Source organism: Antechinus flavipes, chromosome 1, assembly GCF_016432865.1.
Source record: "Antechinus flavipes isolate AdamAnt ecotype Samford, QLD, Australia chromosome 1, AdamAnt_v2, whole genome shotgun sequence".
Taxonomy (NCBI): domain Eukaryota; kingdom Metazoa; phylum Chordata; class Mammalia; order Dasyuromorphia; family Dasyuridae; genus Antechinus; species Antechinus flavipes.
The window spans coordinates 369,823,514-369,844,224 of record NC_067398.1 but is presented as its reverse complement, the minus strand read 5'-3'; the positions used below and the strand labels follow the sequence as shown (position 1 = coordinate 369,844,224).

The 20,711-nt window shown below is 32.6% G+C and overlaps 1 protein-coding gene across 1 annotated transcript in view; it reads left to right on the top strand.

Moving 5' to 3' along the window:
* PIK3C3 (phosphatidylinositol 3-kinase catalytic subunit type 3) overlaps positions 1–20,711 on the top strand; it is a 183,507-nt gene that overhangs the window by 82,713 nt on the left and 80,083 nt on the right. The window contains exons 19-21 of the mRNA XM_051969692.1: positions 1,048–1,112; positions 8,411–8,495; positions 16,456–16,530. Coding sequence (XP_051825652.1) covers positions 1,048–1,112; positions 8,411–8,495; positions 16,456–16,530 — 225 coding nt within the window. The remainder of the gene's footprint in view (positions 1–1,047; positions 1,113–8,410; positions 8,496–16,455; positions 16,531–20,711) is intronic.

The following is a 20,711-nucleotide window of genomic DNA, read 5'->3' as shown; positions in this document are numbered from 1 at the left end:
GGTAGAATATCATTAGTTGAACTGGTCAATCATAAGGTCAAAAAGAAGAAAATGAAACCAAAATCTACAAAATGGAGAAGGATTGAAGGACTGTGGGTCATGGTGACAGTTGAAATTATGATTGGATATATAGCTAAGGAAAAAATGAAAGGTTAGAATGTAATGATCAAATATAGGAATTTCAAAATTTGAAATCATAGAGATAGTACAGTATTGAGTGTGTAGGATATACAAAATATAACCTTTTCTGTGGTTGACTGATGAAGTATTACGGAAATTTATCTCATGGTTATTGAAGATTGATAAATCTAGGAGACAAGTGTGTTTGTAGAATGAAATCAGTTTGGAATTAATTGAGGGGGAGAACTAAAACTCAGAATTAGTCAATAAGCCCTTTCTGTATACTAGGCTTTAGGTTAAGTGCTTTGATAAAGCTGTATGATAAGATACAGAGATCATGGATGACATAATTCTTTCTTGCAAAGGTTTACATTATTTTTTTTTTTCATTCTGAACTTAACAAACACCAAATGGAATAGCATTTTTATATACATAGTAGAGCCAAAAAAGAAGATTGCACATGAAACTGCACATCTATGTTTGTAAAGCTTGCTTTATTTAAAAAAACTAAATGTAAAAAACTCAGTAGCTTTTAAAGTTTTCTTCCTTGTCTTTTTTTCCCCTGCCCTTCTGTTCTCTTATCTGTATTTAAGAAAAATGCCTCAGTGATTCTTCCCTCTCCTTCCTCTTTTATAGGGGTGGCAGAAAAGAAAGAAAAAACAGCCCTTGTAACAAATAGACATAGTCAGGCAATACATATTCCTACATTGGATTTATCTTATAGTGTCTCTCTTATTCTCTCTCATATCCAGATATTCTGATCTAGTTATTATTCTTTCCACTGTGCTATGAAAATTAATTCTAAGAATTTACATTTTAGACTACAATCTTAAATTCTTATGCACATAAGATTTCCTTGTATTTTCTTGGTCAAATTTTTATTTCTATTATCCAGTAGATACTCATGTTTAATTTATATATTTACAGGCTTCATGCAGTTTATTCAGTCAGTTCCTGTTGCTGAAGTTCTTGATACTGAAGGAAGTATTCAGGTACAGTCTCTATTTTAATGACTACCATTTCTTTGTATAGAATAAAAGATGAAGACATTTCTAATTCTTGAAACTAATTAACATTCATTTTTCATTCATTCAGAAAGTGATTCATGTTTATTTTAGGCCATCTCAGCATGGTAGAGAATCTTCTAGAACTTGGAAATTCTTTAAAAACCTAGGATATCACTCTTGACATAAAGCATAGATTTGATTTTGCAAGCACATAGAATGAAGTGATATTTTATAAAGTAGATAGTAAACATGATTGTAACTTATTACCCTGAAAAAAGATTGAACATGTTTAAAATATGAATTGGATTTAGAAGTGAAACTATTTCTTTGATTGGTATATTCAAACTTTTTTGAAGTTGAGATTGTAAAAGGCAATTACTGATAATCTTCAAAAAGTGACCACTGGCATCACTTTTAAGAGACCTACGACAAAGCTAAATGGATGATGATCTGACCTAGTTTGGATGTTCATAATTCTTTATATGACTGTAGTTTTTTTCATTCTCTTAAAAGAGATAAAGTGATTTATCTAATGTCTCATGGCTAATGAGGAGCACATGTAACTAAAATATAGTATATTTTCCAATATACTCAATTATTACTTATTTGCACATACATGCACATGTCTTTTCTCTCCTCCTGAAAAGTTCATGAGCAATTTATTTTAGGCATTTTCTATCTATTGCTTAAGTGCCATGAACATTAAAAGTACTTCAATAGTTATCTTTAAGTTGATGGATATGTTACTGTAATCTATAAATAATTTTGTCTTTTTTTAAAAGAAATTTCTCTTAGAAATTCTTAAATTCATGAATTTGTTTATTCATACACTTATTTTGCTGAAATGATAACTAAATTTAAAATTTTAAACTACATATTGGAGACACAAAGGGAAGCTTTGCAGAATATTTGGTTGAAATCAGGGGTATCAGACACTGTTAATATAAAGTAAAATAGAATATATTTCTTGAAATTATTAGAAAGTGTGATCACAAAAAATTCATGCCAAAGGTGGCATTTAAATTAGGTAATAATGGGATAGATGGTAAGAGTGATAATGGTGGTAATGCCATTAAAGGTGGAATAAATACTTTCCATTTACTATTAATGGACTATATTTCACCACTCATAAGAGGCAAACTAAATAAGCTATGAGAAGATGGAGCAAGCCAATAAAGGCTTTTAAAAGTACATAGGGTGATTTGTTTTTTCCTAAGAATTTGAAATCAGATAGAAGACTTTAAAAAGTTTTTAAGAAGTCATGTAATTTATTTAAGACCATAGAACATCAGAAGTAAACAAAAGCTTAAAGTTAAAGCAATTGTCCTTCTTAGAAAAACTGAAAAGACCCCCCAGGAAAGACTAAATCACTAGGAGTGAAGGTGTGCTTGAGTTAAATTGAATTAGCCCCCAAGTGTCAAATCAACAATCAACAAGCCCTGGGGGCGGCTGGATTTGGAGGTAATCTCAAGCAGTTTTACCTCAGGACATTGTGGAAGTATCCTACAGCTGAGTGGGGAAGATTGAAGGACCTTCCCCTGCTGAGGGACACCAAGCATAGGTGTGCTGACCAAATGGGGTCCCAGGATGTGGCTATGGGAACAAAGGAGCTGACGCACACTTGATAAGTGCAATGGCAGAAAGGCATGAACAGTGCTATCTGTGGAAAAGCAAGGTACCTGGTTTTAGTTCCAGGGCATAGAGACAATTGAAGTTTGTAACTATTAGGGGAAGTTTAGGGAGAAAGAACATTTGTAGCAATTGTGTCGAGATGATCTGGATTCATATTTAGCGGAAAATAGTAGAGCTAAAAAAACCACTATTTTTTCAAGGTAAAATGTGATAAATACAAGCCAAAAAGAGGCCTTGGAAGAATTTAAAATGCTCTTTAAAAATCAATTAAGAGAAATCAACAAAAAATTAAGGGGAAAACATCAATTGGAGAATGGCTGAGTAAATTATGGCATATGAATGTTATGGAATATTATTGTTCTGTAAGAAATGACCAGCAAGATGAATACAGAAAGGCTTGGAGAGACTTACATGAACTGATGCTAAGTGAAATGAGCAGAACCAGGAGATCATTATACACTTCAATAACAATACTATATGAAGATCAATTCTGATGGAAGTGGCTATCTTTGGCAATGAAAGAATCCAGTTCAGTTCCAATTGATCAGTGATGAACAGAATCAGTTATACCAAGTGAAAGAATACTGGGAAATGAGTGTGGACCACAACATAGCATTTACTCTCTGTTATTGTTTGCTTGGCATTTTTGTTTTTCTTCCCAGGTTATTTTTACCTTTCTAAATCCAATTTTTCTTGTGCAACAAGAGAACTATACAAATATGTATACATATATTATATTTAAAATATACTTTAACATGTTTAACATATATGAGACTGCCTGCCAGCTAGGGGAGGGGGTAGAGGGAAGGAAGAGAAAAGTTGGAACAGAAGTGTTTGCAAGGGTCAATGTATAAAAATTACCCATGCATATGTTCTGTCAATAAAAAGCTATAATAAAAAAAATTAGGGGGAAAAAATAAGAGCTATCCAAGAAAATCAAGAAAACTATAAATAAAGTCCACCAACTGGAAATTAAAAACTAATAGAACAAAATAATTTTTTGAAAACTACAATAGCCAACGGGAAGATGATAACATTACTACCAAGAAATAATAAAACAAAATCAACAGAATGAAAAAATAAAAAATGTGAAACATAACAGAAAAAAAAACCTTATATGGAGAACAGATGGGATACAGTATAGCAACAATTAGATTATTTCAAAATTATAATATAAAAACTCTTACTATATTACTAATAAATACTAAATAAATACTTAATACATTACTTAATAAATTATTTTTAAAAATTTTCCTGAAGTTCCAGGACAAGAAGGTAAAGCAGAAACAATAAACAATAAAAATCCACCCATCACCATCTGAAAGAGATCCTAGGAGGAAATCTTATGGGAATATCATAGATTAGTTTTAAAATTCCCAGGTGAAGGAGAAAATATTATAAACAATAAGGGAAAAAAATTTAATTTGAATATCATGGAGTTAGGATTACATAAGACCTAGTATCTTCTAATTTAAAGGATCTTCAGTCTTAGAATATTGTATTTCATAGAGCAAAAGAAGTGGAGTTATGACCAGTGGTAACTTGACCAGCAAAATTAAGCATAAACTTCAATGAAAAACAAAAACAAATATTTAACAAATTGAAAGACTTCAGGTATTTGTAGCAAAAAAAAAAGCAGAAGTTAATGGTAAATTCAAGGAGATACAGGAGAAATATAAGGTAAACATTAAAAACCAAGTATAAGGGACTCAATAAGGTCAAAATGTTTACTACTTACATTCAGAAATGTTATCCATCCTCTTGTGATTATCATCCTTATTTGGATAGTTTGAAAGAAAGGCTTGGCTCCAAAAAATAAAACTGTAGGGAAAGCTAAAAAAGAATGATTACTTCATACAAATGAAATGAAAAGAAAGATTGATACAGAAGAAACAAATGGGAATAGAGGGCTGTTAGTGCTAGAATCTTAATCTAATCAGCAGTATGTTAAAGAGAAAGCAACATACACATTTATAAAAGTCTTCCAAATTTAGAATGAAATGAGGACAAGGGGATAAGATAATGGAGGGACATCTAGAAGGAGGGGAAAAGATAAGGGAGGAACTCTTAAAAAAAATAGATTAAGGTGGAGGAGGGGGAGAAGATATTCTACCCACTTAATAGAGTGGGTAAAATAAGGAATTAGAGGGTAAAGTAGCAAGTGGAAGTAATTCAAATGAGTGGAGAGATAATGGAAATAGGGTGAAAAAGGATAGTGAGAAAAATAGAAGGAAATATATAAGTAATTATACCTTTGAATGTGAATGGGATAAATTTACCCATAAAACAAAACTAGATAGTAAAATTGATTAAACATTTTTAATTTAACACTACAGTGTTTTCAGGATAAAAATTAAAAATACAAAGTTAAAATGAAGTACAGAAGCAGAATTTACTATGTAAAAAAAACAAAACAAAACAGGGTGGTAATCATGATTTCAGACAAAGTTAAAGCTCAAATAGATTTAATTAAATGAGAAAACTAGAAAAAATACACTACATGGCACCAATATTATTCAATATTATTCTTTAGGTCTAATTTCTCAGATATATAAAGAACGTTGTCAGATTTATGAGAATATGAGTCATAGCCCAAATGATAAATGGTCAAGGAATATGAATAGGTAGTTTTTCTTTCTTTTTTTTTTTTTTTAAATAACTTTTTATTGATAGAACCCATGCCAGGATAATTTTTTTACAGCATTATTCCTTGCATCACTTCTGTTCTGATTTTTCCCCTCCCTCCCTCCACCTCCTCCCCCAGATGGCAAGCAGTCCTTTACATGTTGAATAGGTTACAGTATATCCTAGATCAATATATGTGTGCAGAACCAAACAGTTTTCTTGTTGCACAGGGAGAATTGGATTCAGAAGGTATAAATAACCCGGGAAGAAAAACAAAAATGCAAGCAGTTTATATTCATTTCCCAGTGTTCTTTCTTTGGGTGTAGCTGCTTCTGTCCATCCTTGATCCATTGAAACTGAATTAGCTCTCTTTATCGAAGAGATCCACTTCCATCAGAATACATCCTCAAACAATATCGTTGTTGAGATATATAATGATCTCCTGGTTCTGCTCATTTCACTTAGCATCAGTTCATGTAAGTCTCGCTAGTCCTCTCTGTATTCATCCTGCTGGTTATTCCTTACAGAACAATAATATTCCATAATGTTCATATACCACAATTTACTTAACCATTGTCCAATTGATGGGCATCCATTGATTTTCCAGTTTCTAGCCACTACAAAGAGGGCTACCACAAACATTTTGACACATACAGGTCCCTTTCCCTTCTTTAGTATCTCTTTGGGGTATAAGCCCAGTAGAAACACTGCTGGATCAAAGGATATGCACAGTTTGATAACTTTTTGAGCATAGTTCCAAATTGCTCTCCAGAATGGCTGGATGTATGAACAGGTAGTTTTTCGATGAAGAAATAAAAATTATGAAAAAATACTCTTAATAAATGTATATTAAACCACCTAGACTCAAATTGACTTGAATAATAGATGCCCTTCAGTGAGGGAATGGCTAAATAAGGTATGAGTACGTTATTTTGGTCAAATATTACTATGTTATAAAGAATGATAAGCTGCTTGGTTTAGAATAACATCGATTTAGACCTATAAAGAAAGATACTATTTGCCTCCAAAAAAAAGGACTGACAAATAGAAATATAAATAGTGATCTTAACGTGTGTATGTGTGTGTGTGTGTATTTATATACATATTTATTTATGCATGTTTAGTCTTAGCCTTCTTTAGGGCAGGAGGATAGGTAAGGAAAAATAAAAGGCACATAACAGAGAATGAAAGAAAACCTAGAAGGAAAACTTGAGTAGTTTTGAAAGCCAAGGATAGCATTTATTACATATTTTCTTGAATTGAAAATTTATTGTTTTATATTGACTTCTCTCATGTTCTTTTGTGTATATACAATGGCTGTTTTTCTTTTTTGTTTTGTTTAAAATGAATTAAAAACAAATTAAATTATTATTATGAGGGAATTAACTTTGAAGTTCCAGAATCCTAGAATTTGACAGATGCTTATTGACCTTAGATATCATCTGTTTCAAATACTGTAATTTTATAGGTAAGAAAGCTCAGGTCCAGGAGATGATTTACCTAAACTGTAACCCAGATTTTCTTGATCCTAGTTCTTTTTTTTTTTTTCCTACCCAGAAACTGAAAAAGAGATAGGCTAACAGAAAAAAAAAAAACCTTTTAATTAATTATATGACTTGAATTAGCATATTATAGTGATTAATAGTGCTGGCAATTCCAGTAGACTTGTGATGAAGAGAATCTGTAGCCATAAAGGAAACTATGTGGATTGAAAATGAATCATAACATAGCATTTTCACTTTTTATATTGTTTGTTTGCTTTTTGTTTTCTTTCTCATTTTTTCCCTTTTTAATTTTATATTTCTTTTGCAGCATGATAATTGTGGAAATATGTATAGAAGAATTGCACATAAGAGAGGGAGATGAAATTTGGAACACAAAGTTTTGCAAGGATGAATGTTGACAACTATCTATATATATGATTTGAAACTAAAAAGCTAAAAAACATTTTAAAAAAGATCTATAAAAAAAGAGTGCTGGATTTGGCCTCAAGAAGACTTGAGTTCAAGTATGTGGAGTTGCAGTGTGCATCAGTGGGGAGAATTCTCCATGCCTAAAGTACCAGCTCTTTTTTCACGTGATATAAATTATAGAACCTAAATTTGATAGGAACTGTCATTTGTCATCAAAAAGAAAAAATATAGATTGTGGTATTTAGAACAAGGTTTAAGATCTTATATGTAGATGGCGGTTTACTTCAAAGATGTAAGAATTCTACATTCTGAAAAACTTTGAAGAAATCAGGAATATATGTTTTGATTCGGAACATTTATATAATTGCTCATGTGATTCCTTTTTTTTTAAACAGCTAAAATTTTGCACTTGTTTTGATTATTTTTATGTTTACCTTTCATTTTATTGATTTTTTAAAAAAGAAAAACTTTTCAATATATTTCTGTTTAAAAAGTAATTTTAAAATTCTGTCTTCATATTGTAGAAAATAATAAAACAAAGATAAAATTGGATGAGAAGTATAACATCAAAACAAATTTACTTTGCCTTGCCCTATTTAATGTTTTCTCATAATATGATTATATCAGTATATATTCTTTTTTTTTTTTCCTTTATTAAGGCTTTTTATTTGCAAAGCATAAGTATGGGTAATTTTTCCAACATTGAAGCATAACCTTTTGTTGCAAATTTTCCCCTTCTTATCCCCACCCTCTTTCCCATCTGGCAGGTAGTCCAATACATGTTATATTAGATCCATACACAGATTAGATGTGTATACATATTTATACAGTTATCTGGTTGCACAAGAAAAATCAGATCAAGAAGGGAAAAAACAAAAAACAGAAAAAAACAAAACAAAATAGTGTATATTCTTATGATTAGTCTCGTGGGTCCTCTAAATAAGATGACCAGCTGCTGAGTCTGTTGTCTCGGTGTAATACTAGATTAACAAAAATTATAAACCAAATATTCTTTGCTCATTTTTAAACACTTCTTTGCAATTCTCTTGTTGTGTCCTTCATTTGTTTCAAGATTATATTAAATAAATAATCATGTAAATAATATCCTTTCAGAACTTTTTTAGAAGATATGCACCAAGCGAGAATGGACCTAATGGAATAAGTGCTGAAGTGATGGATACTTACGTTAAAAGCTGTGGTAAGTCTTCAAATGATTACTTTACACTTATGTTCTTAGGGAGGAAAGTTACTACTTTGTTCTTAGAGAATAATGGCATTCATATGTATTATTGACATAAATTAATTTTTGGGGGAGATCATGCTGCCACATCCATAGTAATTTACCACATTAAGTTTTAAATGCTACATGAAATTATAGGAGTAAAAGCAAAAAGCCCAAGCATTCTTTATAATGCTTATAAGCAGTAGTGAATAAGAACCATTGTATTTTGCCAAAACAATCATGACACAGCATTAATGTAATTTAATTCTTTCTGAATGTGATGTTCTTGATCTGCTGGTTTTGCCCCATTTTTATTTGATTTGACTTCTTAAACTTTTTAAAGAAAATGTTCCAGGGCCTAGTTGCCCCTGCATTTATTATTTAGAAACAATTCCTATGATTATCCAATAGATTAAATCATCTTGGAAAGACTCTGAGATCTGATGTTCTAATTTGCAGTCTGTCACTTGAACCCAATTATAACTGCAACAAACTTAATTAATAAGTTTATCCCCAAGAAAAAAAAGACAAGCATTTTTGGCTAGAAATTTTTAACTAATAGGGATCCATAAACCTCTTATATATAAATGAAATTATATTCACATTTAGGAAATATCATTTGAGACTGAATGTTTTTGTTACTTCTTTAGGATTCTTGTTGAATTCTGGAGGTGATTTCAAAGATTGTTTTCCAAATGGCCTCAAAAAATAATTTAGAATGAGTGTTCAATGATTAGATTGCTTTCTAGGGATCTCTCAGAATTCCAGATGTGTTATTGCAGGCTGCATTTGTATATAGCAAATAGAATCCACTAATTATTTTGAAAAGAAATTGTTAACTCTAGGCTTCACTAAGAAGAAACCCAGATTTTTAAATCATGAACTAAATCCTGAATGTAAATTATCATTTAATATAGAAGAAAATATTTCCTTGATTCAAATGATTAGGATTTAGAGACAGTCTTCTTTATAGCCAGAAAGACCTGGGTCCAAGTTTCACTTCTGATATATTTTTGTTTGACCCTTAATTTCTCAATGATGAAGTTAACTATTAAATCCATACACACACACACACACACACACACACACACACACACACACACACACACACACATATAAAACAATTGCTGATTTGAATTGATTTAGAGTCTCCTCACAGGGAATACCATTGAAATCATAGACATGGTTTAAAAAAAAAAAAACCTTCAAAATACCTTAGTACATTTCCTAATATATGTTTAGTAATAATCTTGCTATCCTAAATTTCAAAATAATTATTAATATCCTTACAATTAAAACATATTTAAGAACTAAATATGACTTTTTAAAAAGTAATGACAAATATTTGTTGAATATATGAATGAATTGATTATAATAATCAGATCATTTTTTTCAAGATTTCTGCAAGGTATGCAGAAGGTATTTAGGTTATTTTTTAAAAATTTATTTTATTTTGAAAAAACAGAATAAGAAAAACAGAAAAGGAATACAAAACAAATTAAAGCAAACAAAAGAGAACACTGTCATGTGCCTCGTTGAACATCAGGGAGGATTGAAAATATATAACAATAAATTACCAGATCAAGAAAGTATATATATTAGTAGAAGAAATTATATTCATGAATGTTTATTTTTTTTTTTTGACTTCCTTGTAAATTGTTCTTTGGTTCTCTACTACATACTTTATTTATTTTATTCTTTTTTCCCCCTTTCATCCCCACCACCCCCAAGCAGCAAGTTATAGTTAGGAAAAGATATATTTATGTATACATATGTAGACACACACACACACACACACACACCCCTTTCTTATCCTTGCTGGCTCGGCTTTAATTCTGCTTCATACGTTGACTTGCTATAACTCCCCCTACCCAAGGATTTCTCCCTTGTCTTCTTCCCTCACCCTTTGCTTCCCTATCCTCCCATCCCTCCCCCCTTATTTTTTTTTAGATTTTGGAGGGTGCTATACCCTTCATAATATATAGTGTTGCCTATTGAACTCATTCCTGATTTGAGTAGAATTTCACAAATATTTGTCCTCTTCCTGTTCCATGCCTCTGTGCCTATTCTTCCTCTGTACCTTATTTGTATAATAAGATTTTTATCTTAACCTTAACCCTGCCAATCTTGAGCTACCTTATTATGGGTATGAATCTTAAACATATTTTTATCTTTTATCTTAAATGTATAAATTTCTCATTTGGAAAAAATAATAATTTGTCCATGTTTCAACAATTTATAGATGCTGAGTTCCTTGAAACTGATCTTTGATATTTGCTCTTATATGTTAAATTTTCAGTTAAGTTCTGATTTGGTTGATAGAAAGTCCTGAAAATCTGCAAGTTAGTTGAATTCATCCATTTTTAAAAATTCAATATTGTAGATAATTTTGCTATATATGATATTTTTGACTGCAGGCCTAGTTCTTTTTAATTGCCAGTAGATATGATTCCAAGACTTGCATTCTTTTATTGTAGTTGCTGATAAGTTCTGTACACTTCTAATTGTAGCTCCGGCATATTTGAGGTATTTTTTTCCTCTTTTTATGCAAAATTTTCTCGTTGAGCTGAGGATTTCAAAATTTGACAGTAATATAATACGGTGTGTTTTCCACAAGGGATCCACCACAGGTGGTGGTTGGTAGATTTTTTCCATTTCTACTTTCCTCTCATATTCTATAGAAGCAGGAGGGAACTATTTCCTTTACTGTTGTTGTAGTCTCTTTAAGAAACTGTATTTCCTTTTGATCTGTGATCCCTTTCTGAGTCTCAGCCCCTCCTAGGGAAGGCATATTACCCTCCCCCCCCCTCCCCCCAGATAAATTATCTTTCCAGGATGCCAGAGCCTTTGATTCAATTAGAAATCCTCCTTAAAAAGCACCCCTTTGAAGTGTTGTTAATTTCAATAGGAGATCTGGGCTGAAAAGTGATAAGAATCTAAGCCTGGGAACTTGGGCTCCTGAAGCCCCCATCAAGAATCCTGGCCTGATCAGCTTAGGCTGTCCCAGCCCCTATTAAGATACCCAATATAACAGCTTCCGTCAGCTAAGGTCTTCGTAGATGGCCCATGCACTTTGCTAGGACCCTGCCCACTGAGCATTCTCAGTGCCAAAACTCCATTTCCCACTAGAAATTGATCCAATAGTAAACTTTCATTTTGCAACTAATGTTATGCCACAATCTCTTTTGAACTGTTCTACCTCAGTTTCCCTGTACTAGTTTTCCTTGTCTGTCTCCTTAACTATTCCTCTTAGTTGTAAAACCCCACTCTGGCCCATTAAAACTGAGAACCATTTGCTCTAAGGTTATAAATTGTTAATACAAGCAAGATAAAACAAGAGAGCAGACTTCCAGACTCTTTTGTGTCCTCAAGAATTTACAATATCCCTCTAAAATATTCCAAGATACCTCACTGACATCTTTATCTCTGTGTATTCAGACATCCTGTCTTTGGTTTTTAGGATTTATGGCCTCCCCTATCCTGACAGAAGTTTTTGCGCCTTTTCCATTTCTCTGTTTGTAAAAGATACTTAAGGAGATGAGTCTCCCATTCAGCACTGGATAATTTGAGACGAGAGTCCTGTCCAGTCAATTATGCTCTCCAATTAATAAAATATTAAAAATTCTCTAATCTCTCTCCTGCTTCAGTTTCTCTGGCATTACATTAATAATTTGGAAATGAGTGAATTCTTTCACTCTAAACCTGCAGTTGATTTAAAGGGGATATTTAACAACTCTCTTATTGCCACTAACCTCTTGACCATCAGAAATTGAGAGCATTCAAACCATATCACTATCACTTCAGGACAATTTTCTTGGATTATTTCCTGCATTATTGTGTCAAAGTTCTCTTTTTGGTCACAATTTCCAGGCAGTCCAATTATTCTTATATTCTCTTCTTAATCTGTTCTCCAGATCCATCATTTTTCTTATTAGATGTTTCATATTCTGCTCTGTTTTCTCATTCTTTATAATCTCTTTTGGCATTTCTTGCTCTCATAGCTATACTGGCTTTCCTTTGTCCAATTTTAATTTTCAAAGAATTATTTTCATTTTTTTAGGCACTGTATCTCCTCTTTGAGTTGGTTTATTTATTTTTTCATAAGCTTGTTTTTCTTGGATGGTTTTTATTTTAGTTTAGTTTTAGTTTTTCTTCTGTCTCTCATTTGATTTTTAAATTATTTTTTGAGTTCTTATAAATTCTCACTGTGCAGGGAGCCATTTCATATTTCTCTTTGGGTAGAAGCTTTTTTTACTTTAGTATCCTCTGAACATGAATCCTGGTCTTACCTGTTCCTATAGTAAGTTTCTATTTTTTTTTTTTTTAATAAGAGATATTAGTGGAAACACCTCTTAATATGTATTAGAAGGATGATGCCTCTAGCTTCACTTCAACTCTCCTCTCTGATCTGGAACTCCAAATCACGTGCCTCTTTCTGCAAGTGCCCACTGCCCTCAGCCTCTCTACTCCATAGCCTCTGCCCCCTGAGGTGTGCTGGTTCCTTCTCACCCAGGGTTGTATCTCATTGGCACAACTGGGCCCACTGTTCCCAATCATCCAAGGTTTCCTCTGTCTTTCTTGACTCAAACCCTGAAAATCTCTGTGATTCCTGCTGAGCTTCCAGCCATACCCTGAGGGGGTGGGAGAGAGTCCCTACTCCCTGTTTCTATGAACCTAGCCCAGAGGAATTTGCACTTCACAGTGATTAATCCCTGCATGAAGTATATCTTCAGATGTTCTGTGCCTATACCTTGGAGGATCTCTGTTCTGCCCCAAATATTCTTAATTTTTCACTAGAGTATACTTTTAAACAAATAAAATACCTATAATTGCAAAGGAAACCCATTGTATTGAAATAAAAATAGAACTTTTTTCTTGTTCAATTTCACAGATTTTCTCCTCTCCAAAAATCTTTCTACCTTTGAAAAGACCCTTGTGGGGTGGGATCTGTGAACTCCATTTTAGAAATATATTTATCCATTATTTAGAAAAGAACACTGAATTTCCTCTATGAAATATACCATTAATTGTTTATCTTATACCTGAAAATCTCCAATGTTAAGGAACTTCTGGAAGATTCTTTTCATTTTTTGTTCACCTCTGGAATTTTTCTTCTCATGTGTAACAGAAATCTCCCTCTATAAATGCATGCCTATTGTTCTTGATTTTTCCTCTTGATTCAAGCAGTTTCCTTCAGATATATGAAAATCATCATCTTTTCCCCTAAATTAAACATCTTCTTTATTCTTGTCACCATTACAGTATTCCTTTTGTAGCTCTATTTTAGCTTATTTATAGTTTTCATTTTTGTGGCATTCATTATTACAGGACACAAAATGTGATCTAAACCCAGTGGTATACTGACTTCTATCTTCTATACTTTTCTTGTGGAAGACTAATTTTACGTTAACTTTTTTAGTTTGCACTATTATTTATTGGTACTAAACTCCCATGTCTTTTGAACATAAATTGCTTTCTTGCTGTATTTCTCTCATTATAATTTGTGTTCAGTTTAATTTTTTACATCCTAATCTTAACTGTTATTCTGATTTCTCTTAACTTAAATCTTGTTAACATAAATCTCAAAAGTTAAATTAGACTTAATGAAGCTCAGTTCTTTCATTTCTCTATTAGCTATTAATTCTAGCCCTGTATCATCTCCAAACTGGATAAGTATGACATCTAGACCTTCCTTTCCATCACTATAAACATGTGTAGCAGAATAAAGCCCATTATACTTGAAACCTCCTTCTAACTTGACACCAACTTAGTAGTCACTATTCTTTCCAGTTGTTCAATAAGCACTAAATCCATCTAAATATGCTTTCACCAGTCTTAATCAGAGTAGTTAGAATACTAATTTAAAAACAATACTCTGTAACTTCTTTTGAACAAAAAGTATATTGGTGATTGCTGAATAGAATTTCGAGGACTAACGTCTTTATATTCCTTGCTTCTTGCCATGTTCGCTCTAAGGAATGTTCTAGACTCCCTGTTTTGTTAAAAAGCTTTCCTACCACAACCTTCTTAAGCTTCAAAACTCTTCACTATCACATTAAATATGATTGATTTCTAATTTATACATATGAATTTATTCATTGTGTGAGCTCGGACTAAACTAATGTGTTTTTTTTTTTTTTTTAAACAAACATACCCAAATTTCAACAATTCAAATTAGTTAGCTTGAGAGAGTAATAATCATTGCTCAAAATGTTTTTGAAACTTGTTTAAATTGCTTTTAAAACTTTCATAATATTCTTTTGTATAACCTCATTGCTAACAAATCTTTCAAGAGCTAATTTGACCTTTTTAAAAAATCTAAAACACTTTCTGAAAACCAATCAATCAATAAATTGGTAGTTGGAATTGTTGAGAAGTGGGTCTGATTTTCTTGTGTAATTCATAAACTGTTGAAGCAGTTATAGAAGAATTGCAAAATATTTTGAGCCTTGGATTAAACCTGTCTTCTAAGTCTTGAAGGCCAAGATCTAATTGCTTTATGTGTTTTAAAAACAAAACACAATAAAATCCCCTTTTTTTACTGCCTTATTGTCATTAAATAGTGGTGTAATTAAAAAACCAAAAACAATATAGTGGCCTGAGACTGAGAATCTTTGTGACTTTGAGTAAGCCTCTTCTCCTTTATTGGTCCAATGGATAGCAATTCCTGCCCTGTCAACCTGAGGGATGGTGAGTGAAGTCATGCATCTAAAAGGTCTTTGGGAATTATAAAATTCTATATGAAAGGTAGATACTGTCATTTTTGTACCCAATTTCATATAAATCACTATTTACATCCAAACTAGTTGGAACTAATTCCTTTTCTAAGTTTTCAAAGCCTGATATTTAACAAATATTTTTAAATGAATTTCATATGAGAAGAAGAGCATATTATTCTACTTTATCATAACTTTAATTTTCTAGCAGACTATTGCTTAAAGAACATATTGACACATAAGTTCATTTTCAGTGTTTCTTGCATTTGGACAGAATTGATCTAGCCATTGAAAGAAATATTATTATAGGAGGCTGACTATATTTTATAATTATTATTTTAGTAATGGGGAAAACTGATTTATCCAAAAGAGATGATGAGTTGTATTTTTAATTCACTGTCATTCTCAAATTCTAGTTTTTCAGTGTCTTTCTTTGCAGTAGAAGAGACACAAAAGTATGAAAGACAGGAAGAAAACTATATCCAAAGATTTTTTTTGTACCTAACCCTTATCATGTCACTTTTCTTAATGGGTTAGATGGTGTTCGTAGCAATGGTGCTTAAAAGCCATTACCACTAAAATGAGTGCATCTATTTTCCCACCTGCTGTCAGTTCAGAAGATTCACAATTTAAAGAAAAAGCTCTTCAGCCATCACTGTAATCTTGGCAGATAACAGTTTCCTCTGATCTTATCAGGGTGGTAACTATCTTTTGTATTTCTACAGGTACTTTTTTCCTTTTCAGAATGAGTTGTAAATTGGTATTCATATTTAAATATAACACAGGCATTCTTTATAATTAAATTTTCTGACGTCATTTAATCTTTGAACGGTTCTATACTTTTGCAAAATCATATTTTTCTTGCAAATTTAGCAGATTTTGCTTATTTCCAAATGGTATACTTTTCAGTGGTATTAAAAAATTATAATTTTGATAATAACTTACTGACATTTATGTAAGACGTTTAGATTTTCAAATCCTTGACATGCATTTAATTTTGTTCACAGAATAACCTGGCAAGGTCAGTAAGCCACATATTATAATTATTGTATTTATAACTGGATAATCTGAGGTTATAATAGTTAAATGATTTGCCTACGATTACATAGTAAGTGTTGGAAGCAGGATAGTGGTACGTATATTGTCATCATAATAGCACAAATTGAATTTACAAATTGTGATTGTGTTTTAAATTTTTTTTTTTTGAATTGTCGTTGCAGCTGGCTATTGTGTAATTACATATATCCTTGGAGTTGGAGATAGACATTTGGATAATCTTTTACTGACAAAAACAGGTAATGAATCATGGCAATTAATAAAATTGTGATTTAACTTTGGAGAAGAATAAATTTATAAAAAGTGTATAGAGAAGGCTCTCCTATACAAAATTGTTGGTTAATTTTGGTAGGTGGGATTGCTGCTTATTTAAAATACAAACCATATTAATTGATGCTTTAATGGCTTTCTAGTTCAGCTTACCATCTAATAGAGAAATCTCTAATCGATTATATTTGTCATTCTTCAATTTCTGTATGTCATAGAGCAACTTACTCTATTCTTATATATAGCACTGGTTATTTAAAAAATTTTTCTTTTGTAACATTGAATCTGCTTCCCCCCCCACTTTTTTTTTTTTTTTAACCATTTTTTCCCCCCTTTGGTATAAAAGAACAAAACTTCTTTCTTTTTAAACACAATTATATCTTACTGGAGTCTCTTTTACTAAGAGCTAAACAACTATAATTCCCTTAATTATTCTTCATATTATATAATTTTTCAAAGTGTATGGGATCATAGATTTATAATTTTGGAGTTGGAAACCATACCATTCTGCTAGTTTTACTCTGGACACACTATTTTTTTTATAATCTCTCAAATTATGATACCCAGACACACTGACACAGTACTTTTAAGTGCATTCCAACCAACCTAAGTATGGAAAGACTGTTGGTTTCCATGAAGTAACTTCTAAATCACTATCTGACACCAAAAATCACATTATCAACAAAATTCACTTTCATTCTACTTAGAAGATTGTGTGCCTTACTCATGTTAAGTGCTATCTAAAAAAAAACCAAACAACCCCTTTAAAATTTAGATACCAAGGAAATATAATGTTATAGAATTATGACTTTGGTCTTGTTAATATGGAAAGGCTGATTTTAAAAAAGTTAAAAGAGGATGTAGAATATGGAACCAAAGTAGGAAGCAGTATATTGAGTTCCTACATACAGGCTTTTCCAAACTATCTAAAAATGCACCAGGTTGAATTCTGATGGAGAAATTCAGGGGAAAAAAAAAATCACAGTGAATCATTTTTCTAGCCTAGCTTAACATACAGGCACACAGACACAGAAAAAGGTCTCAGTGGTACTGAAGCTACGAGTATACTGACTATGAAGATCTGTCATTCGACTTGTATATAGATAGTATCAACCCAAGATTTGACTCCCGGACAATTCCAACTCCTAGAGGTAGACAATCGAGTAGTTCTTCTTATGGAACTTTAGTTTGAATGTTAATCTCATCAGAGGAGGTACTTCACACAAGAGCAGTACCTTCTCTAGGGTTGAAAGCAGGCGCTATCTCAGGGCGACTGAATCGAGCCACTCACCCTGGAGTTTACTATGGTCAATGTTTAGAAATTTGTGGTTCCAGTCACAGCTTCATGCCCATTGTACTAGAAATATCAACTCTAAAATATTTTGAAAACTGGTGCCATATAATGCAAACATCTTTGAGAAATCAATATAATACTTAAGTATTAACAGAGCTTAATATCTCCTCAAAGCATATGCTTCAATTAGAAACATCAGCTTGATTTCACATTGCAGGCCTAATCATCATCAACATTTTCTGTTTATTCCAACTCCAACTTATCGGTATCGAAATAATCTATATTTATCCTCCAGAAGAGATCCTCAAACTCCCAGAAATTTCATTCCTTTGAGAGAAAAAATGAACAAAAATCTATTTGCCTCTTTCATATGCCCTACAATTATAGGCATCTCTACCCTACCTGTTACTATACTATTTCTTTGTTTAGTCTTTACAGCGCCCAAGAGTTGATTACCCTACCAAATCCAAATTCTACAAATCTGATTTATCCGACTCATCACCAAACAAATAATATAAGTGCTAGGGCATCCAACCAATAAGGTGGATTAAAAAGTGGCCAGCAGCGATATTGACTATTAGCTGTACTGCTAAGGCTAGTGGTTGAATAAGTAGGCTAATTGTTTCGATGATGATTAGTATAGGGATTAGAGGTGTTGGAGTGCCTTCTGGTAGGAAGTGAGCAAGTGAAGCTTTTGGTTTATTGTGAAAGCCTAATACCACTGTTCCTATTCAAAGGGTACACTGGCATCTAATTTGGAGAAGTGCACAGGGAAAGATTGTGCACCAGGACAAGAGCAAATCCCATACCCATTTACAGGACTTCATTGGATCCATACCAAGCCATTGATAAGTGTGAACTGACATCTCTGTCACCAATTACTCAATTCCAGGCAGAGCTCCCGAGCAGACTGACAAAGGGACTTAATGTTGGATTGGTTTTTATATTCTTAGAGAGGAAAGCTCTGGACACTATAGAAAGGAAACTCAGAAGCTAGTAGCAGAGGTGTATATTAGATTCCAATTTCGAGCAGAGTCTCATTTTTAGTATCTAGCTCTGCCTGCAGAGAGAAGAATAACCAGGGCAGAAGTCCCAGACCAAAGGGAAGCTTACAATTCTGCCACTCTGAACTTGCAGAGCTTCCTAAACTGACAGAATGTGGCTGCAGTTTGCTTAGAATCAAACCCAAGTTGCAAACTGCTCAGACTAGAGGTCAGATTGTCCTGGATAGATCATTTGGTAGCACTAATAAACTGCAGATCTCTAGATTGTCTCTGAGATCGTGAAATAGCACAACATTCAATATCCCAAAAAAGCAGTATCAGCACCAGCTCAGACTTTTCCAGAAATATGACCAAGCGTGGCCCAAATATAAAGCCCAGCAGAATAGGCAAACAAAAACACAAACCTTATATTAATGAGCTATTAGGGGGACAGGGATGCTCAAGTAAAAGATAGGATTAACCAAAAAATACAATACTAAATGCACAAGTCTCTTAGAACCAGAGAGCAAAACAGATATACAAAGAAGCCATTGATTACCTCTTCAGTGAAACCTGAAAATGTAAATTCGCAGGAACATCATAACCAGAATCCAGAGTTTCTTGATCAAAGTAAAAACATAGCAAATGTTAAGAGAGAAGGAATTTAAATCCCAAGGATACACAATAAAGGCCCTACACTATTTAGCAATCACAACTATAAAGAAGAGAACTTGGAATATTTTTCCAGAAGGCAAAGGATATGAACTTAGAGACAAGAATAACTTGAAAAACAGTATAATTCTAAAGGAGGAAAAATAGATCTTAGATGAAATAAAGGACTTCTTGATTAAAAATAAAAACCAAACAAACAAAAAAACAACTTGATAAAAAGACTTGAACTATGAAAAACCTTTTAAGTTCTGAAGTAGGAATGAAGAGAAACATTAAAAAAAGGGAGACTTGCATGAATAAATAAATAAAATGGATATACATAAATATATAAATAAGTAAAAATAAAGGACTAAAGAATTAACTGTATTCACGTATGGGGAAAAGATACACGTATCCTGTATTGTATCTTCGGGGTAGATCAATCAGTTAGTCAAAGGCAGGAGGTAGTCTTAAAGATCTTTAAAGTGATCATTAAGAGTAGAAAGAGAGGGAAAGGAATATACTGAAGGAGAACAAAAAGGCAAATTAGGGAAAATTATCTTCACGTAATGAGTATCATCTGTGCAAACAAGGATGAGTGGGTCGATGGACAGGGTTGACACTTGAAACCTACTGTCATCTGAACAGATCAAAAGAAAGACATACATAGTTGGTTACAGAAATCCATTTCATTCAACTGGAAAAAGACAAAAGAAAGGAAGGAGAATACCAGAGGAGGCAGTGTCAAAGGAGAGAAGGGGGCATGTTCAAGATATGTAAAAATGAAATATGGGGGATAAGAGATGTGGGAAATCCAGGATGATCCCTAGGTTGGGAGTCTGAGGAACTTGGAGTATGATATTGCCTTCTATATAGTAGGGAAGATAGGAAACAGAGGATTTGGAAGAAAAGATAATGAGTTCTGTCATGGGCATGTTAAGTTTAAAATGTTTGCTGGACATTGATTTCAAAATGTTGGATGGCTGTTGGAAATGAATGATTGGAGTTCAGCAGAGAGATTGAAGCTGGAAAGGTAGATTTGAGAGTCATCTGCGTAGAGATGGTAATTAACCGATGAGATCTTGGTAATTGATGAGATCAAATAAATTAGAGGAAGAAGAGAAGAGGGTGAAGGACAAAACTCTAAGGGACATACAATGATGGAATGATATGGAAGAGGATCCTTCAAAGGAAAGAGAGAAAAGGAGCAACGATTTTCTCTTTG